The following is a 14,663-nucleotide window of genomic DNA, read 5'->3' as shown; positions in this document are numbered from 1 at the left end:
AGATAGAGAAATATAGAATTTATTGACTGCTAGTTCCATTACTGCTGATAGGTGATCCTAAAAGGCAGAAGCTATCTACTATTTCAGTGTCTTCTTCATCAGTTCTAAGGCTGATTGCTGTACCTGTTATTAATTTGGTTGCTTTTTTATTTAATTGTAATCCTGTTTGCTCATCATGTTCCTTGACTTTCATTAGTAGAACTTGCAGATCATTTGCAATTTCAGCTATCAGAGTAGCCTCATCAGCACAGTGCAGGTTATTGATGTTTCTTTTGTACTGGAGAAAATAGATGTAACAAATAAAATAGAGGTTGCATCCCCTTCCTGTCTATCTTTTGGATATGAGCAGGGTCAAATCCACCTCCTCTCTTTGCCTAATCCTGTCAGATCCAAACTGACTCTCCCGGCCCTCAGGAAGACCCTGCAATCCCATCTGAAGCAAATAATAGAAGCCTCACTCACCTGCTCATAGTGCAGCTTGAGGGCAGCCCTAAGGAGGGAACTGCAACATAGTTACAGGGTGAGAAAACACATTTCATCTCCTTAACAAGGGACTTCCCCAGCATTGCTGCTGCTCCTGAAAGGGCTGTTTTGCCTAACAATGGAAATAACCCCAGGTACATGGGCACTTGCTTTGCTTCCCCCAAAGTTGCCAACCAATCAGATTCCTAGGATATCCTGCCTTATAGCCCTCAACTTCTATAAATTCTTGGCTCTCCCATTGTTTGGGGCTCCTCTTTCTTATAAAGTGGGGACCTAATGATTGTTCATTGAATAAATGGTTGGCTATGTCTCCTCAGTGTTATGCTGTTTTTCTAAATTTTCCACATTTCTCCAGTTTTAAAACCATGCTCACCATCTTCTGATCCAGTTACCCTCTATAAACATTCAGCATATAGGTTGAATAAATAAGGAGAGAATGCACATCCTTACCTTATTCCTTTGCCAACCCAGAGCCAGTCTGCTTCACCCTGTTTAAACTGTAGCTTCCAAGCAGGCGTATAGATTTTAGATTGACGGCAAAGAGATGGTCAGTATAAAAACCCTTCTATAGTTAATGAAGTAGATACTTCTTTTTCGTATTCTTTGGCTTTCACAATTTTCCAGTGTGCATTAGCAATAATGCCTCTTGTCCTCAGCCTTTTCCAAAGCCAGTTAGAACATATGCTGTCCAAATTAAAAAAAAAAAATTTCAACAATGATGTTTTGTTTATATTAATTAGCCACATGATCGTGATTTGGGCACTTGGCAACTGGCACGCAATTACGATGATCCTGTGATCACCATTTGCGACCTTCACTGCCGGCTTCTGACAAGGAAAGTCATTGGGGAAGCTGGCAACAAGTTGCAAGTTGCAGTCACGTGACATCACATTTAACAACCATACATGATTCGCTTAACAACCGCAATCGGAACTAGTGTTGTAAGTTGGCATGGTCATGTGATTTTTTGCTTTGCATCCATGTGGCTTAGCTTTGGAGTTCCTGGTCCCAATTACGATCGTTAAGGACTACCTGAAGTTCCTTTCTACATAGTACATGTTTGGACTGTGGTAACTGGTTCTGTAGCCATTTTATGTCCTTCACTAATATTACCATTAGGAATGTGATTCTGTGGCCTCTTTGGGACTGAAGTATATCAAGCTTCTAGAGGATGTAATGAAGTACTAGCAAATAGCATGTGGCCTACAGCTTCAGACTGTCCAGTTCTACTTTAAAATAATATTTTTGCATAATAGAAAATACTCAGTTACAATTTTTCTGTTTACTATTTTGGATTTTCATATGGAAAGATCCATGGTCTGTGCATATTACAGCAAAGATCCCAAACACGAGAACTAGCCATTGAGGGGAAAAAACATTTCAGGCTTAGAGTTTGTTATCTGGAAGATAAATGTTAAGGATATTTTCAAGAATAAGCATAAAATTCTGTAGTGTTATGTTCTTGAAGGGTTCCGCTGGATTTACTGTAAATCCTTAGTTTGGGTAAATATAACATTTTACCCTAAGAAGGGATGAATACTTACAATAAATATTTTCCATTTTAAAACACTTTGTTAAGCTACTACTCAGAAAGGAATTTCATCAGTCCTGTTCTTATGATACAAAAATTAGTATAGAAAAAAAATACTGATATCAGAGCAGTCATTTCATATTCAACTTTAATATAAAAAGATATTAATCACTTCCAAATGTTTAAGAAAGATCTCCTTACAAATTGTGTGGTCTGGCACAAAACTGAATTACAGAATTAGACAGTACTTGCCAAGATTAAAAAACATACAGTGCTATTTTCAAATTAGCTGTTTCAAAAGCACTTAAATTATTAAGGCCACAGTCATGAAGCTACTTTCTTGTAAGCTGCCCCATTAAATCTCAGGAAGGGATAATCATGCAAAATGGTCTTAAGTTCCAACCTAAACCAAGACAAATACATTTAATGATACACATAGAAGACATGGATCTTTATGCTTAGAGCAGTTGCTATGAATGTGCATGATGTACACCCTTACTGGTTTAAAGAGTTTGGGTTAATTTCCTTTACATAAAGATACACTCTGTCTATGATCTTCTACTGGGAGATGCGTCCAGTATTTTGAGATCTGTGTCTAACATCAGTTTCACCACCAGAGAAATCATTTTTAAAGAATTTATTTTAAACAAGCAACCAATCCAATTTTGATCACAGGGAACAGATGCAAAATAGCTAAAATTGCCTGTCAGGAGATGGAAATAGTATTAAGTTATATTGAAGCAAATGTTTGTCTTTCTCAAAAGAATTGTTAAGTCTTTTTCTTTCTCACCTTGCAGTTGTTTTACTTGTATCTCCAGTTAACAAGGAAAAAAATTGGGCAATTTATTGTAAATGGTATGCACCAGAATTTTTAGGAGATAATTACATGCATGTGAATGCATTTTAAACACTAATTTGCTGAGATAACATCTGTTAATAATGACTCATATGAATGCACATTTACAGGTTGGCAAATAGAGCAATTTAAGTTTGGAGAACTTTCAAAAGGCCTCTGTAACAGTTGGTTAGTAATTAGTGCAAGAAAGGGGTGTCTTCCCCTAAATATAAAAGTAGAATGGTAAACTTCAGCCAATAATTCGTTTGATGGCATAATCATATAAATACTTATAAATAAAACCCATATAATTTATGCTTGAAGGTAACAAAAACATGGCTTGAACTGAAGTTTAAATGCATTCAAGAGTTCCTGAAGCCTGAAGGAAGCTCTTCCTCTGATGTTTAGGTGTCAAGAATAACTTGACCCCTAACACTCTACTTCAAGGCTGAATGCTGATAACAGCTCCGCTTGTAGTTTCAGTTACACACACTTCTACTGCACTATGCAGGGGAGGTCAGTGGTAAGGGAGAAAAGTCCCTTTTTCAAAATGATTAAAAAAATACAACTGCAAATATTTCAAGATATTAAATAAGCAGTTTTGAGAGAGGATTCATAGCAAAAATATATCTTCAGAAAATAGCTATAAGGTTCTGAACACTGATAAACACTTTAAAAAAAGCTATAAATTTAAAAAGGAAAAAAGGACAGAAAAGGCTAGTTAAGATAATGGGAATTGCTGCTTTACAGTTCTTCAAGAGCTCATGTGGTTAATAAACGTACAGAACATATCAGTAAGTATTTATGTGACATTAAGGAGGGAAAAACCAAGCCTTTGGTCTTCATACCAAATTAATTCCATAAAACCAACCAATAAAACAGCAGACACTAATGCCAGGAGTAGCTAAAACTTTCTCAACTTAGGCCAGGGATGAATAACTTGTTGGGCTAGAGGCAGCAATTTAGTCCCTTGACTAAAGTGACATCACTAGAAGGGGTGCACTAAAATTATCAGCCCTACCTTTTCCTTTGGGGGTGGTTAAAGATAAGATACTTCTGGGAAATAATGCACTCAAATTGCTGCTGAATTTCAGTGGTACAGTATCAGGATTCTGGTAGGCTGCAGGAAGCCTAGGGGTTGCCCATACCTGCACTAGACAGTATGGGTTTTGACTTCATCTGTTGTATTCTAGGGACTGGAGTGTCTTTAACAGTTGCACTCTGCAGGCAGATATGAGATAGGCAAGAAAGAGGGAATCCTGATACACTATTTTATGTCCCTTAATGCTAGAAGGGTTACCTGGTAAGACTTAGGCCTCAAAAGTAGAAAAATGCACAGCCAGAGTACTGAGGAGTACACAATTAAACCCAGAGATCTTTTGACATGTCAGTCTCCTACTGAACATTAGGGAATTTCCAAAGCAATTTGGGACACCAGTTTACTGGGCTCTCAGCAACTTAAATGTATACTTTTGACTATCTCTGAATTGTGGCCACTAAAAATATATCCTTACAAGGCTGAACGCTACAAATTGCTGGTTAATTTTATAAATTAACTCAATTTTGCAAAATGATGTGAATCAGGGTGGGGGGAGATCATGTCCAGCTTTAAGACAGCAAAATATCTGGACGTTTTGCTGTTTAAGACCTAGCTTCTTCAAAGGATTTTCCTTTACCCTTAGTCTCAAGATTCAACCAGAATCTCCACAAAATGATCAAGCTCATTAAGATCAGACTTACAGTTAGAATTAGAATTTGTGCCTCCTTGAGGAAAAGTTTCAAGAACATCACAGTGTCCCATTTTTGTATTGCCCATCATTCCTGTTAATACAGTATCAAGATTGTAATAAGAACTGTCAACTTCTGAAAAAAGATCTTCAACAGCGTCAGTTTTAGTTTCTAAGGTTTCAAATATTTGATCTAATGACGACTTATGGAAGTTTCCTCTATTTTCTGGAATGCTATCCATTTCCCACATGTTTCCCTGCAAGTTTCTGGGTGCTTGTAGTACAGCAGGCCTTAAGATGTCTACATTCTCTTGTGACTGTGTGTCCTCAAAATTTTTTGAGAAACCACTATACTCTTGAGCAAGCTTTTCTTCAGTTTGCTCTTTGGAGGAACGACAGAGAATGTCTGTTGAAACAAGACGGTCCAGAGAGGCTGGTCCTGTACTCTGAGGACTTATCATCTGCCAACTTCCATCTTGGGTCATTTCTTCTTGGATCTGCCGTACTGTGTTGGCTATAAGCACTGAACGATACAGATTAGGTTCAACAAGCATGTGGCAGAGCTGAAGTTTTACCAAAGACATGTCTAGCAGTGACTGACGCTGAAGGTTATACGAAGGAATAGCTTTAAAGCCAGTAAAACTTCCTTCGATATCATCCTCACCATCAATACATTTCCTCTTCAGTCCACGTACAAACATTGTGTCCTGTTGACAACAGAGAAAGATACCATTAGATAAATGCATTAACTATCTTCTAAAAAGGCTTTGCATATTAAATGAAAGGTGTTTGATTACATCATTATTACTAGATAATACTTTTTATGCTGAAAATAAAATGTGTCATAAGAATAGGCATAATCTTTCCACTAATAATTTTGCAGAAAAGGAGGCACTTTTAAAATAATATTTAAAGCTAAATAATGTTCAAATGTGCTGTCTGGACCAGGAATAACTGTTTTGAATTATTTAACTACAAGGTATACAGTATTCAGACAACATGGCACCACTCGAGATCTCTACATTAGACGTTAGGTAACACAGGGTGATTCTATACTTTAAGTTACATAAATAATCAGCCTTCAAAAAAGCCACTGGTCAACCAGAGGTGGGGGGGGGAGTGAGACAGAAGGATTTTATCTTAGCTAGCAATAGTGTATAGGTAAGAAGCTATATTATGCTAGCTAAATAAGGCTGTCAGAAACAACTGAAGTTTTCTTTTTTCAGAAAAGGTCTGAAAAATGCATCTCTACTTCCAAATATTATTCCTAAGAGTTCCTTCAGTAGTTCTTACCATTAAGTACTGCAATTCTGATTGATAGAATACAGAAGGGCATGGTCATTTCATTTTTTCCCTCATTCTGCTCAGCTTGTTTTCTCTATAAGTAAACCTACTTTTCAGTCTCTTTTATTTCCCATCCCCAGCACTATCCTTTTCCTGGTACTTGAACAACTGGTTCCTTCGAGTAATAGTAGTTTTTGAGCGAGAGCCAGTTTGGTGTAGTGGTTAAGGCACCAGGCTAGAAACTGGGAAACCATGTGTTCTAGTTCCGCCTTAGACACAAAGCCAGTTGGGTGACTTTGGGCTAGTCCCTCTCTCTCAGCCCTAGGAAGAAGGCAATGGCAAACCACTTCTGAAATCTTGCCAAGAAAACTGCAGGGACTTGTTGCCAGGAGTCAACACTGATTTGAAAGCACCAAAAAAAAAAAAAAGTTTTGAGTGTAATTTATGAATTCATTCATACAGATTCTTCCCTATACAGAACTCCATTCAGAACCTTCCAAACTTAAGATACTGGTGGTACCCCATCCTCATGTAAGGAACACTTTCCTAGCCCAAAGATATACGTGTGATCAATCATCCCTGTGGTAGCTGATTTCCATGAAAGGGCAAATTCTTATTCAGGATTTTACCTTAATGGTTAGTCTCATAGAGTAGTATCAAATATGGTTGTCAGCAAAAGAAATGACCATTTACTTTGAGGCCAACTCTGTGGCATGCCAGGCAGCATTAAGTAGTTCTTTAGCAAATCATTCTGTTGCCTGAAAAATCTGTACAATCTGGTGTTTATTCTGTGGTAAATTGACAAAAGGAGCTACCTTCTCACAGAATGGTGTTATACAAAAAGAATGCCTGCTTATATCTAAAACTATCTGACTTCTTTCTTGCCAATGTGATCCAGAGTGAAAAGTCTCTACCACAAGGGCTGACAGTCGTTGGAACAAGAATTGGCAACTATCATCCTAGATTCTATAGAGATTTTCTGCATGGTACAAAATGGCACAGTAGATGGTTTAGTCCACAAATTCTTCACTACCTTATGAATGAGGACTAGAGATATGGCTGAATCCTGCATCAACTAATAAATAAGGGGCAGCGGATTTGAAGAAATACCTTGAATGTCAAAGTAGCACCTGCATTTTCAATTGGTGGAGCAAGAGCACTGAAATCCAAATCGTAGATAATTTCCTTTTACGTATTGTCGAAGGCTTTCACAGCCGGCATACGATGGCTGGTGTGGGTCTTCCGGGCTGTGTGGCCGTGTTCTGGAGGTTTTGTTTCCTAACGTTTTGCCAGCACCTGTGACCGGCATCTTCAGAGAGAACTGCTCCTGTCTGTGCTCCTGCACTCTGAAGATGCCGGTCACAAGTGCTGGCGAAACGTTAGGAAACAAAACCTCCAGAACACGGCCACACAGCCCGGAAGACCCACACCAGCCATCAATTTCCTTTTACAATGGTCACATTTGAATGGATAATTTAGGAGGCTATAGGGATGTGCAACAGATAAATGCCTTTGAGGTGGGTGTTACAGTACCCCCAGAATTGCTGGTTTTTACAGCCTGCTACCAGAGACCTATCAAACAATTACTATTTTGATAGGCCTGATCTGTAGATGTCTGGCAGTGTTTACAAGGATCCAGAACTATAACATTCCCTTATTATTAGGCACTCCAGGAATATTACATGGTGTAGGGTGCAGTATAAATCTTTGAACTAATAAACAGACTACAAAGAGTAAGTGTCATGCCTGAGAAAGCTTCGTGCCTTACTTCAAGGATGATGAGAACAGTGTTTATAAAAGAAAGAGAAAGTATAGTTCTTGAGGTACACTTGAGGACCAAAGCTGTTTAGGGTAGAATTTTCCCACTAGTTGTGTCCCCAGAAAAATTGGGTGTAAAATTCCAAGAAATTCACAGTCAATATCACCTAAAGGTAGAGTGGATGGGAATTCTAGAAATTGCGTCCCCAACATACCAAAAATGATTTAGGTTACTACAGACAAGAATTGGCATGTTTAATTGCTATTAGAGGAATACATAACTGACTAGGAGAAAGGAAGGAATTCTGAGCAGTGTGGTTAAAGTGTTGAATTAGGTTCAAATTCATCCTATTCATGAAAACTCACTACAAGTAGTCCTCAACTTACAATGGTAATTAGGACTGGAATTTCCATTGCTAAGTGATGCAGTCGTAAACTGTGACGTCATGTGACTGCATCGCTTAGCAATGGAATCGCTGGCACTCCCTGTTGCCGTCATTAACCAAATTCCACTGGTCCTTAGTCGAGGACCCACCCCAATCGAAGCCATTCCAGGCTTGGTCCCTTCCAGCCCTGAGCCTCAGTAAGGTAAGGGGCTGCCTCCTCAACTCCCCACGCCTGCCTACCTCCCCCCCCGTCTCTGCACCTTTGGCCGCCTGCACTCTGCCTTGTGGGGCGGCAAGCAGCCCCAGAACTGTATGGCTGTGGGGCTGTTTGCCACACCACAGCTCTGCAAGAAGCCCCTGAGCCACAGTGTGAAACTGCAGCTGCCCCTGGAAACCTCAGCCACCCAAGCCCGGTCCAGCAGTGCAGCACAAGGTGGCAACACCCCGGGAAGCCCCAGCAGCATGGCGCAAAGCCACAGCCACCCCAGCCAGTCACCCTTGCCACCCTGTACTCTGAGACCCCTGCACTCCATCGCCCCAGCTAACTTTCACCATCGTCTTGTTCCTGCTGCTGACAAGGCCATCCTCCTCAGGTCTTGCGAGGAAACTGCCATGTGCGACCTTGGAAAGAAAGCCTTGTGTGGCCAGCAGCTGCCTTGCGAAGGGCCAAGCTGGGCATGTTTAGTCAGGAGTGGGAGCAAGAAGACAGCGAAGGTTAGCTAGGGCGGCAGGGGCTGCAGAATGCAGGGGGCCAAAAGGGCATAGATGGGGGGTAGATAGGTGGGTGGGGGGCACTGAAATGCCCCTGCAGTCATAAGTGTGGGCAGGCTGCCAAGCATCCGAATTTTGATCACATGACCACGGAGGCGCTGCAATGGCTGTAACTTCAAGGACTGGTTGTAAGTCCCTTTGTTCAGCACCACCATAACTTTGAACAGTCGTATGAATGGTTGAAAGTCGAGGACTACCTGTAATTGATTTCTTGGCCAGTCAAGTCCAACCTTCCTCAGAGTTTTTAATATTTACAATATAACCCCTACTTTTTCCTCCCCATCTTTGAGGGGAGGGGAACTTTGATGTAGAAAAAAATATTTGAGAACAGCAAAAATATTTTAACATACAGGTTGTCCTTGCTTAACGACCATTGATTCAGCAACCATTTGAAGTTATGATGGTGCTCAATGAATGGCATTTATGGCCAGTTCTCAAAGTTATGGCTGTTGTAGCACCCCCACTGTCATGTGATCAAAATTCAGGCACTTGGTAGCCTGTCCACTTTGACAACTGCAGGGTGCACTCAAACTCCCCCTACCCACCTATCTCTGTCCTTCTGTCCGCCCTGCACTCTGCTGCCCCTGCGACCCTGCCCTCCACTGCAACTGCCTCACAAAGGGCCAAGCCAGTCACACTTTGTCTGCAGGAGGAAAAAGATGGTGAAGGTCAGCTGGGGGCGGTGGAGTGCAGGGTGGCCAAAAGGGCAGAGATGGTGGGGGGGAAATAGGTGGGTGGGAGAAGTTGAAGGGGAGGTGAGTACAGCAGGACAGAAATGTGTGATCCTGGCCTAAGGACCACAACTGGGACTACTGAAACTACTGTCCTTAAGCGGTGCAGTCACGTGATGTTTCGCCTAACAACCACATTGCTTAGCAACAGAAATTCCAGTCCCAATTAGGGTAATTAAACGAGGACTACCTGTACATCAAGATTCTGGAACATTCTGGTAAATTTGAGATTTAGTCTTTTCAGATATCTTAATTCTGCCATTGAGACAAAGAGAATCGCTATTTTTTTCCCATTGTTCAGATTGCATCACAATTTCCTTTGGTGACAATGGTTTTTTTTAATATGCTTGAAGAGTTTTGTTCAACATCTATTCTGTTCTACAAAACCATATTCTGCATATATCAATTTATCTACTCAATCTTTACCTCTCACTTGTTTAATTCATATAAATTAAACAAACATAAAATACAGAAGATAAAAATGAAATCATTAACACTGCAATTTAAATGGTCCCAGGTGAATTTTATTTCATCTTCTATAGGGCTCGCTCACTGGCACTTTTTCATGCTCTGGCCCTTCCTATTTGTAGAACACTCAAGAGCTAACAAAAAGCCAGGGAAATATAGAGATTAAAAATACGATTAAAATCTGTAAACATTGTAAAATATTAAAATCTGTACAATACAAAAATACAATTAAATTTGTAAATATAAAAAAATATTAATATTGAAAGGCATACAGGTAGTCCTTGGGTTATGACAGCACTTGGGACTGGGACTGCTGTCGCTGAGCAATGTGCTTGTAAAGAGTGACATCATGTGACCACATCGCTTAGCAATGACAATCCTGGCAGTCCCAGTTGCCATTGTAACCTCAAGTCATGTAGGAAGCAGTGGGAGTCCCAGGTAAGGAGCGCGGGGGTGCCATGGGGGGTGGGGGAGACCTGGCGCAGGCCTGGTGTAAGCGAAGGGAAGCCAGGGGAAGGAAGGTGCAGCTCAGCATGAGTGCAGAGAGGCCAAGAGAAGGAGGGTGCCACATGAGTGCAGGGAGGCCGGGGGCAACTTACTAGAGCAATTTGTGACCTTCCCTGCCAGCTTCCTGATTGACTTTGATTGTGGGAAGCTGGCAGGGAAGATCACAAATGGTGATCATGTGGCGCTGTACCTGTCATAAGTACAAGCTGGTTGCCAAGCACCCAAATTATGATCACGTGACTGCAGGGGTGGTGCAATAGCTGGAACTTCGAGAACCGGTCATAAGTACTACTCATTCAGCACTGTCATAACTTTGAACAGTCGCTGAACGAGTGGTTGTTAAATGAGACCTACCTGTACTTTCTGAGGCCTGCTGATCCAACAGACCTTAATATAAGAAAGATTTGTAATGTAGGGCCAAATAAAAGCTCTGTTGCATTATCTCTAAACAGACATGTCACAGACAAGGAAACAAACAATAAACAAACACACTTGGCAGTATATTCTAGGATGGAGAAGTGTCCAGTCAGGATTTTAAAAGACTATATAGGAACAAAGTACCTTTGTATGTGCAAAAAATGTAAAGTTTAACCATATAAAGCAAAAAACATGAATTAAATCAATGAAAAATTGACACATTGTGCTATGGAAGTTTATAAGTACCATAACCATTCCAATGCCAGTATCTGCTCCTGTGGGAAAGATCCAACAATCATTGCTAAATAAACTTTTCTCTTTAACTGTTGGCTTCCTCTGCTCGTTGCATGTGGGATTGTTTATTCCCTTCCTTTCCACTGGTACAGAAAAATATACATTTGCCTCTGTCACTGATATATAGAACAGAAACTAGAATTTAGGATGAATAAGAGAATGCAAAACTGAGCCTTGTGCCTTATGATGCTCAGAGATCCAAGACTATTATGATAATACAGGAAGGAAAAACATGCCAACCTGTGATACAGTAACAACTGTTTAATCCATTTTTTCCCATTTACTTTAGCTTCTATACCCACTCTATACACTCATTCATTTTAGTGATTTTTGTCACAAACTTTTACCCCCTACATTATATATTACTTACCAATAATGGTGTTTGATGTAGTCCTTCCTCTTCCCCCATTTTATAGAAGATTCCATACAGCAAGTGGTCTAGCACCACCTACCTGAGAGCAGTAAGAAATATATTCAGTAATTAAATAAAATATTTGGCATACATGGTGGGGACTTCTGCTCCTCCCATGAACAAAATAATGCAAATAAAAGTATGATAACTATTCCCTTTATCTATAACTATATTATGTATGTTTTATGGAGCATTTTCAAGCACTCAAAACTTTTCATATATAGTATATTATATTTTGTAATTCTTACAACTAGCCTATAAGAGAGGTCAGTATTATTCCCAAATTGCAGATTGGGAGTGGAAGTAAATATAACAGAGAGTAAGGCCACGTAGTACCTTCCCTGGAAAGATGGAACACAGTCTTCAACACAACACTGCATAGACTTCCTGCAAGAATTTTACTGTGACAACTGAAAATGCCCTCTATACATGTGCACACAAACACACACAGGCATACAGCTGAATCAAGTTTTTTAGGTCCCTACTTACTAATTGTATAAAAGAACTGGGAAATATTACCTACCTTTCCAAATTCCAATACTTGGGGACCAAAACACACAACTGTGTCCCAGCTATAGCTTTATCAGGAATTTATTTCTTAAACTTTTAAGGATCTGAAGTCACTTTTGGTATTATCAGTTACTCTTAGAAAATATACTATAGTTACTGTGGACTGGGTCCAAAGAGTATTAGAAGATATTATAGTATTTACTGAATAACAGTCTATAGAAATATAAAATAACTGAGGTGAAAAAGCACATTTAAAAGTAGTGGAGGAAAAAAATAAATCTAGAATGACATACTTGAGCAAAAACATTTAAGAAAATAAAGATATATTTTACAAGCCTGGCCAACTAAGGTTTTATAAGGAAGGATATGGAATGAAGCAGCCTTTCAAATTTGACAAATAAATATTAGTTATACACTAATCATGGTTATAAAAACTGGCTTTTGAAGTCAGCCATAGAGTTTATAGGGATGTATAGGGTCTAGTGATTAAAAGGTGGGATGGAGATGAGGATTATAATTAAAAAGTGGAGACTACATATGGATACATGAAAATAAAGCTCTAGCCTATAAATGAGACAAAAAGAAGGTGGGACTGGAAGGTAACACAAAAAGCTAAGAAATTACCAGATTATTTAGCAAGAGGACAATAGTTACAGAACTGATATGGCAAGAGCTGTTTCAGCTAGACGTGTTTTTTTAGGAATGTACAAGCCCTGCACAGAACTACCACGATTATATTGCTGGATCTCAGAACAATGTTGTTGGCTGTGATATTTTTACTCCTAAGTTTTTTTTATACAATATGATCAGCAACAAGAGGAGGGATGTATTTAAACAGGCATTTTTATTTATTTTTTTAAAATGAAGGACAGTGAGAGGCTTAACAATTATGGCTGGTACAGAAAAAATGGATAAATAATGTAGTAGTAAAATTGATGTACGGTAGCTCCAATACAGGCAAACACTCATTGTTTATTCTATTCTGTTTGACACTAAAAAATAGAGTTTCTTATTTAGGACAGCTTTATTAGATAATGTTGGTGAGGATATGGACTCATTCAGATGAACATTATGAATCTAGCATCCTTCTCCCTCAGTTCACATGCTTCCTGTTGCATGCAGTGAAAAAAACTGGAAGATTTCTATTTCTGATTAATAAGTTAGGCTATTCTGTTTTGTGAAACCAGTATTGATCTACCTTTTATGAAAGGTAGCTAAGTCCAAAGCATTGTTTGTGGCCTGTTTCCTAACTTTACAGTTTAGGAGCTGGAAACATATTAAATGGCATATTATTGTCAAACAGATGCAAAAGCTAATTTTCTCAAAGCAGTTCTAATAATGTCCAACCACAGACAGGAATCTGTTACAAGACAGATGGGAGAAAGGATACCTAATTCAATATTCTCTTTGAAACTAAAGCAAACCCATGGACTCCACCTTCTGTTAACACCCACCTTGTCCTTGTAATATCCTCAGAAGGGTAAACCATGTTGCACAAGGATCCTTTGGCATGTATGTCACTTGAAACTTCAAACCATCAATCATGGAGGGGAAATACATGTGCCACATTTCCTTGTGTGAAATATATGTTTGTTGGGGATAAATAAGATACTATGAAAATTATGATAAGGAAAAAGTACTACCAAGTTTTAACGGGAATGTAGGAGAAGAGAGACAGAATTTAATTATGGCAGCACAAAAGATGTGAAAATAAAGCTTTTCTATCAAGAAGCAGAAGAAAATAATTGTAGAAAAAACGTGATAGTTGCTTGCGTGAAAGCCTATGAAAGAAAGTGCTTATGAAAGAAAGAGATGAGATGGTGAATGTTTTGAAAGTTGATGGGATGGAGAAGCAGAGTCTGAAAGTACTTTCAGGCTGTACAGAGAGCGGCGGGGAGGCAAAGAAGAGGAAACAAATCAGGAGATATGTGAAGAAAGATCATTCGGCAGTGACCCTTAAAAAATAGGCGAGGAAAAGAAAACATTATACGGCAGCCTTCCTTAAAGTAGCCCCAGACACGTAAGAACTCTCGTAATTCCCTAGTCAGCATAGCTAATGACCACGTTGGTTGGGAATGATGGGATCTGTAGTCCCACATTTGGAGAACGTCAAGTGAAAGACGCGAAAGAACGGGAGCCGGAGGCGTGTGGAGTAGCGCCTGAGGAAAAGTAGCTGATTAAAACAGGTGGGAAAGAAGAAAACTCGCCAAAGCTGCTGAGGGCGCCGGGGACGAGGGAATGATTCATCCCCCCCTCCATCTCCACGGCCGCCATTTTGGAGCCACGGCTCAGTGACCCTGCGCGGGTACTTCTTCCTTGACTAGCTCTACCACGCCAGCTTGCTCCTTTTGCCTCTCGGACTTTGAAGCTAACGCCTGCCTCCCTCCTTCCTTCCTTCCTTTTCAACCGGGACCGCTTTCCCCATCCCCGCTTACCCGCTGATCAAAGCCGACTGCCTCACAGGGAGCCCGCTCTCGCTTCAATGATGTCCGCGCCTGAGAAAAAGGGGAGGGACCAACGGCTGCGAAAGCTCCTCCCCCTTTCTTCCA

The 14,663-nt window shown here is 40.0% G+C and overlaps 1 protein-coding gene and 1 long non-coding RNA gene across 3 annotated transcripts in view; one reads left to right on the top strand and one right to left on the bottom strand.

Annotated features, from left to right (window-relative positions):
* LOC148214692 (uncharacterized) overlaps window positions 1-7,117 on the top strand; it is a 22,725-nt gene extending 15,608 nt beyond the window's left edge. Inside the window, exon 4 of the long non-coding RNA XR_015797676.1 lies at window positions 6,759-7,117. This is a non-coding gene — a long non-coding RNA (uncharacterized LOC148214692). The remainder of the gene's footprint in view (window positions 1-6,758) is intronic.
* CDCA4 (cell division cycle associated 4) lies at window positions 2,145-14,663 on the bottom strand. 2 transcript variants are annotated; one of them, XM_007420297.3, is made up of 3 exons: window positions 14,550-14,663; window positions 11,563-11,644; window positions 2,145-5,283 (listed from the first exon to the last, which is right to left on the bottom strand). In XM_007420297.3, exons 2-3 carry the CDS (start codon window positions 11,599-11,601, stop codon window positions 4,534-4,536), a joined length of 789 nt encoding a protein of 262 aa, XP_007420359.1. In that variant the 5' UTR covers window positions 11,602-11,644; window positions 14,550-14,663; the 3' UTR covers window positions 2,145-4,533. The 2 variants fall into 2 exon arrangements, with proteins under 2 accessions (XP_007420359.1, XP_088005892.1); XM_088149766.1 differs by lacking the exon at window positions 14,550-14,663 and adding an exon at window positions 13,569-14,535.

The sequence above is a fragment of the Python bivittatus genome, unplaced genomic scaffold, assembly GCF_059951505.1.
Source record: "Python bivittatus isolate LINGU-HERP-01145 unplaced genomic scaffold, Pbiv_v1 ctg000580_np1212, whole genome shotgun sequence".
Classification (NCBI taxonomy): domain Eukaryota; kingdom Metazoa; phylum Chordata; class Lepidosauria; order Squamata; family Pythonidae; genus Python; species Python bivittatus.
Note: the sequence above shows the minus strand (reverse complement) of the source record. Positions and strands in the feature narration are given on the sequence as shown.